Genomic DNA, 6,884 nt, shown 5'->3' with positions numbered 1-6,884 from the left:
ATAGACCGACTGTCTATTAATCATTAAAATTTCTTTCCACTGATTGGGTGGTTCATGTAGCCAACCAGTGGCAATAATATTCAGACCATGAAAGAGGAAGGCAGCTGCAGGGCTGCAGCTTCTACCTTAGATAAGTGTTCATGTTTAGAAGGCCTCCCAGGGGCAGTAAAATGAGCTCTAAGTGCAACAGAAGCCAAAAGTACAAATATTCAGAACCGCTAAACCCTTAAAAACAAGGTATGGACAGAAATGACTCTTGATGCTCTGAAAACCAACATCATTTTAGTAAAACGATAGTATTTTTCAGCGACTGTAAATCATTACAAAGTAGCAATCACTAGAAACCCCTAAACATTCCATCATTTATAAGCCATGTGTGTAATCCTCGTTTAATCGCATTTTCTCCCAATAAACCCCCTTTATCTGCAGCCCTGGAGCCGCCGTTGCTGTCAGTCATGTGATATTTTGGGTGACTTCCGGCTCAAACACCACACTGAGCTGACGCTTTATGGCGATGCTAATGAAGTCCGTTCCTCCATAGACTTTCATTAGTCAGAGAGTCCGGCTGGGTGATTAAGACTGAGCCGTTCTATTGTCCCCCACAGGCAGTATGATAAGGAGTCGGGGGGTTTAGTAGATCAGGGATCAGATAACAGAGCCAAGTAATAGTAAAGGTAAAGAAACCGTTTGATAAACAAACCTCTGTTTTTTTTATAATAAATATAATTTTTTTTTTAATCCACAGGCGATTAACAGAATTAAAACCGCATGGCCTCTGCAGGACTTTAGCGCGACCGTCACCAGCTAGGAGACAATGTTTTATTTTCCTGCGAGTCTTTCAGACTTCCAGGCGCCGCTCTCACAAAAACCGTCCAGAACGTTCCCCTTTCTGGTACTTTTGGGTCTATTAATGAATCCTTTGAGCGTGCGATCCGTCAACTTCACGGTGGGGGTCGTGGGTCCCTGGGCGTGCGACCCCATCTTCTCTAAAGCTTTGCCGGAATTGGCGGCGAGATTGGCCGTCGCCAAAATAAACAACGATTCGTCGCTAGGGCTCGCGTATCGCCTCGACTACAGGATCCTGCAGGAAAACTGCGAGACGTCCAAGGCGCTGGTGGAGTTCGCCGGTTACGATAAGACGGCGTCGGCCTTTATCGGCCCCCTGAATCCCGGGTACTGCGACTCCGCCGCGCTTTTAGGGAGGAACTGGAACAAAGCCGTTTTCTCGTGGGCCTGCGTCAATCACGACCTAGACGACAGGCACAGTTTCCCGACATTCGCCAGGACGTTGCCGACGCCGACCAAAGTGCTGTTCGACTTCATGAAGTATTTCCGGTGGGCGCACGTCGGGGTCGTCTCGTCCAACGAGGATGTTTGGGTGGACACGGGACGCAAGGTGGCCAGCGCCCTCCGGAACCAAGGTCTTCCGGTTGGGATCGTGACCAACATGGGGAACGGGGAAGAAGGTGTCCAAGCAACGCTAAGAAACATTAAAGATACTCACAACCTCCGAGGTAAGAGGGGTTTTTTTTTTTACACAAAATATTACATTTAAAAAACTGGTATTTTAACATTTTTGGTATTTATTATGCAGTTATTCAGCATATCTTATGTAAAAACAGAAACTTGGAAAACCAATAGCCGTTTTAAGGTCCCCCCCTTAATTCATAATGCACCTTACTTATAGATACGCCCCTCTGCCCCCCTGATATGCTTTATACTCCCTGATATGTTTTATAGCCCCCCAGATATGCTTTATGCCCCCGATATGCCCTTCTGCTCCCCAGATATGCCACTCTGTCCCCAGGATATGCTTTATGCCCCCCAGATATGCTTTATACCCCAGATATGCCACTCTGCCCCCCCCCCCGACTTACCAATGCATCCCTAGACTTGCTGCCTATGCTCCAGACTCCCTGGTGTCTAGTGGGGGCCGCCAGTGAACATGCGTAGACAACCTCCACTGGCCCTTCCGCCTTCTGTGATGCTGATCAATGCTGCCGGGCTTCTATGATGGAGCACCGGAAGGTCACGTCACGCCGGCGCTGGGTCATAGAAGCCCTAGTGCCGGGCAGCAGCGGAGGTTTTTGCGTTCACCGGCTGCCAGAGAGGAGGATCCACGTCCCCTGCAGCGCTGCGGGGATCTAAATGAAAAAGAAAAAAAAACACCCACCCGGTGCCCAGAAGTGCATGTCTCGGGCATCGGGGGATATGGATTGCGCATCCTTGCGCTAAAAGGCCTAAAATCGGGCCAATAGGGTATATTGGTCTCCGACCACAACCCCATCGAAGGCCTTTGGGATGAACCGGAACGGAGATCGTGAGCCGGGCGTCTCGTCCGACATCAGCGCCTGACCTCACAAACGCTCTGCTGGATGAACGGGCAAAAATCCCACAGAAACTCCCCAAAATCTTGTAGAAATCCTTCCCAGAAGAGTGGAAGCCGTTATAGCTGCAAAGGGGGGGACTGACTTCATATTAAGAATGTGATGTCATCAAAGCCCCTGTTGGTGTAATGGTCAGGTGTCCCAATACTTTTGTCCATCTAGTACTATAATATACATAGTATATATATCCTAAAAAATGTTCATGTATGAAGATAAAAGTTCTGATCCGGAACGGAAACGTTAATCGTTGAGGAATTCATAACTCCTAGGTATAAATGCATAGTTTTTCTAAAAAATGACACAAAAAGTGAAGGCTCTGGTTGAGCTGTCACGGCGCGCATGAGACGGGATGAATCAGAGGTGACCTTTGCCTGTCAGACGTGTATCCCCTGAAAATGTCACATTTTTTGGCTCAGACAGACGTATCGCAGGCAAAACAAACAAAACTGAAATAACAAAAAATATTTCTTACCCCGTAAAACCTGAAAACATCAAATTACAAATCCATCCATATTCCCGCATTTTCAGTCTCACCGCCTCTTATTCTTTTATACACAATCGGGGCTTGATTACCTCACCGTATATTAGATATCTGAATTATTTCTCTGAATTAGAATTTACATGAATTATCTTATTGAGCTAAATAATAAAAAAAAGAAACTCATAGTATAGCTGAAAATTCACATTTTTTCCCCATTTTTTCCCCCACTTCTTCCTTTCTCCCCTGGAAGAGAAAGACAAATATTCACCTCTACGGCAGAAATACTAAAGTTGTGTTCCTGTTTTTGCTTTTAATCCCACAATTAAAGTATATTCTAACATTGTTTTTATACACGCATCGCTTATTTTTTTTAATAAGGGTCCAAAATGGGCACAAAAATAATTTAATTTACCCGTTTAATTTATAAAGCTGTTTCCTGCTGTTTCTATACACATTATCGGGGCTTTTAGGGCCGTAGAACCCTGCGATCCCCTCATACCCAGCAAACATTCTGACCTCCTAGAAAAGAGGGGCATCGGGGGAGGAGAAAAGGGCATCAGGGGAGGAGAGAGGGGCATCAGGAGGAAAGAGGGGCATCAGGGGAGGAAAGAGGGATATCAGGGGAGGAAAGAGGGGCATCAGGAGAGGAGAGGGGGCATCATGGCAGGAGAGAGGGGCAGAGGGGAGGAGAGAGGGGCATCAGGGCAGGAAATAGGGGCATCAGGGGCAGAGAGAGAGGGGCATCAAGGGAGGAAAGAGGGCCATCAGGGGAGGAGAGAGGGGCATCAGGGGAGGAAAGAGGGGCATCAGGAGAGGAGAAGGGGGCATCATGGGAGGAGAGAGGGGCAGAGGGGAGGAGAGAGGGGCATCAGGGGAGGGAAAAAGGGGCATCAGGGGGAGAGAGGGGCATCAAGGGAGGAAATAGCGGCATCAGGAGAGGAGAGGGGGCATCATGGGAGAAGAGAGGGGCAGAGGGGAGGAGAGAGGGGCATCAGGGGAGGAGAGAGGGGCATCAGGAGAGGAGAGGGGGCATCATGGGAGAAGAGAGGGGCAGAGGGGAGGAGAGAGGGGCATCAGGGGAGGAGAGAGGGGCATCAGGGGCAGAGAGAGGGGCATCAAGGGAGGAAAGAGGGCCATCAGGGGAGGAAAGAAGGGAATCAGGAGAGGAGAGGGGGGCATCATGGGAGGAGAGAGGGGCAGAGGGGAGGAGAGGGGCATCAGGGGAGGAAAAAGGGGCATCAGGGGGGAGAGAGGGGCATCAAGGGAGGAAATAGGGGCATCAGGAGAGGAGAGAGGGGCATCGGAGATTTGTGGACCAAAGAAGTACTGGTCAAACCTAACATGGACACTTGGGGGGTATGCGTCACGTGATGACTTTTAAAGTTCTCCTATTGGTTGAAATAAACACATTGGGTCATTTTGTGTCAGAGATATTGTTCTGGAATTGTACACATTGTAAGCTCTGGTGTCCTTCTCGCGTTTCAGTGATCGTGATGTGCATGCATTCGGTGCTGGTCGGAGGGGAGGAACAGGCCACCTTTCTCACCAAGGCGCATGAAATGGGACTAACGGACGGAAGATACGTGTTTGTGCCGTACGACACTTTGCTCTACAGCCTTCCATACAAAAACAATTCCTTCCGCGTTCTCGATAGAAACAGCAAGCTCCAGGAGGCTTACGACGCCGTGCTGACGATCACCGTGGACTACGCCGACAAGTCATTCCACGAGGCGTTCGCAGAAGAGAAAGAAAAGGGAGAACTAAAAACGGATCTGGAACCGCACCAAGTGAGTAGCGAATACCCCGAGCGCCGTCACCCGGGGTATTTATTCCCGTGTCCAATCTCTTCAGTGTCAGCCTCCAGGTTTACAAAGCTCCTCAGGCGTCTTTTCTTCTTATGTGCAGCTGGGGGGGGGGCATCATATGTGTGATCAGGGAGAAGTGAGTGTGGGGGGGGTAGGGCAAGAGGGCATAATACCCCAGGAACATGGCCAGCTGAAGATGTATGGTGTATGTGTGCTAGTGTGAGTGAAGCGGGGGGCTGATGAGTGTAATTGGGCTAACCTGCACCCCCCAGGCCAAACTGTACCAGCCTTCCCCATGTGTGTTTAAATTCCCTCACTGTATTACCCTCTCCCACTACTGCTGGGACGCTGTTCATCGTATCTACCACCCTCTCAGTAAGGTAAAACATCCTTACACTGCTTTCTATGCTCTTCTATCTACAAGAGGGCCCTGTGGGTGTCATTTAGGGCCACCCTGGCTTATAATCGTTTAATGGTTAATTTATTTAATCCTCTTCAGTTACATTAATTGTGTTTTCAGGTTTCCCCTCTCTTTGGGACAATTTACGATTCAATTTACTTGATGGCCAAAGCTATGAGCAGCGCCTGGAAGCAAGGAGCTTGGATATCGGGATCCAACCTGGCCGAATACACCAAAAACCTGGATATTCCTGGATTTACCCAAATGCTCTACACAGACGGGAAGGGAAACGGCCTGAACAGCTTCGTCGTATTGGATACGGACGGAAAACTCAACCAGCTCTTCCCGACCTACTCGGTGGACATGGCCTCCAACTTAGTACGCTTCTTGGGCAAGACCATAAGGTTCCCCGGCGGAACACCTCCCCCCGCGGACTCAAGCTGCTGGTTCGACCCGGACACACTATGTATAGGAGGTAATTATAGACAAATGCAATGTATGCATCCATATTTATGTATCGCTGTCAGACGAAGCCCTGTCGGTTCTAGAAGTCTTAGCTCTTCTCATGTGGTTGACGTGGACTTTCCATGTTATTCCTTCTCCTTCACTTCTCGAGTGACGCTGAGCATAATACACGCTGTGTATAAGAAACGGGAACCTCCAAGAGATGGCAGGGATGGAGGAATATAAGAGATAAAGGGGGAAGAGATGGTAGGGATGGAGGAATATAAGAGATAAAGGGGGAAGAGATGGCAGGGATGGAGGAATATAAGAGATAAAGGGGGGAGAGATGGCAGGGATGGAGGAATATAAGAGATAAAGGGGGAAGAGATGGCAGGGATGGAGGAATATAAGAGATAAAGGGGGAAGAGATGGCAGGGTTGGGGGAATATAAGAGATAAAGGGGGAAGAGATGGCAGGGATGGAGGAATATAAGAGATGAAGGGGAAGAGATGGCAGGGATGGAGGAATATAAGAGATAAAGGGGAAGAGATGGCAGGGATGGGGGAATATAAGAGATAAAGGGGGAGAGATGGCAGGGATGGGGGAATATAAGAGATGAAGGGGGGAGAGATGGCAGGGATGAAGGAATATAAGAGATAAAGGGGGGAGAGATGGCGGGGATGGAGGAATATAAGAGATAAAGGGGGAAGAGATGGTAGGGATATAAGAGATAAAGGGGAAGAGATGGCAGGGATGGAGGAATATAAGAGATAAAGGGGGAGAGATGGCAGGGATGGAGGAATATAAGAGATAAAGGGGGAAGAGATGGCAGGGATGGAGGAATATAAGAGATAACGGGAGAAGAGATGGCAGGGATGGGGGAATATAAGAGATAAAGGGGGGAGAGATGGCGGGGATGAAGGAATATAAGAGATAAAGGGGGGAGAGATGGCAGGGATGGAGGACTATAAGAGATAAAGGGGAAGAGATGGCAGGGATGGAGGAATATAAGAGATAAAGGGGGAGAGATGGCAGGGATGGAGGAATATAAGAGATAAAGGGGGGAGAGATGGCAGGGATGGAGGAATATAAGAGATAAAGGGGAAGAGATGGCAGGGATGGAGGAATATAAGAGATAAAGGGGGAGAGATGGCAGGGATGGAGGAATATAAGAGATAAAGGGGGGAGAGATGGCAGGGATGGAGGAATATAAGAGATAAAGGGGGGAGAGATGGCAGGGATGGAGGAATATAAGAGATAAAGGGGGAAGAGATAGCAGGGATGGAGGAATATAAGAGATAAAGGGGGAAGAGATGGCAGGGTTGGGGGAATATAAGAGATGAAGGGGGAGAGATGGCAGGGATGGA

At 48.7% G+C, this 6,884-nt stretch overlaps 1 protein-coding gene across 1 annotated transcript in view; it reads left to right on the top strand.

Annotated features, from left to right (window-relative positions):
- Positions 1 to 814: 814 nt before the first annotated feature.
- Positions 815 to 6,884, top strand: part of LOC128473927 (retinal guanylyl cyclase 2-like) — a 29,765-nt gene continuing 23,695 nt past the window's right edge. Inside the window, exons 1-3 of the mRNA XM_053456148.1 lie at positions 815 to 1,514; positions 4,354 to 4,655; positions 5,194 to 5,548. Of these exons, the coding sequence (XP_053312123.1) occupies positions 815 to 1,514; positions 4,354 to 4,655; positions 5,194 to 5,548 (1,357 nt within the window). The remainder of the gene's footprint in view (positions 1,515 to 4,353; positions 4,656 to 5,193; positions 5,549 to 6,884) is intronic.

Source organism: Spea bombifrons, chromosome 2, assembly GCF_027358695.1.
Source record: "Spea bombifrons isolate aSpeBom1 chromosome 2, aSpeBom1.2.pri, whole genome shotgun sequence".
Lineage (NCBI taxonomy): Eukaryota > Metazoa > Chordata > Amphibia > Anura > Pelobatidae > Spea > Spea bombifrons.
This window is presented reverse-complemented; position numbering and strand designations above follow the sequence as displayed.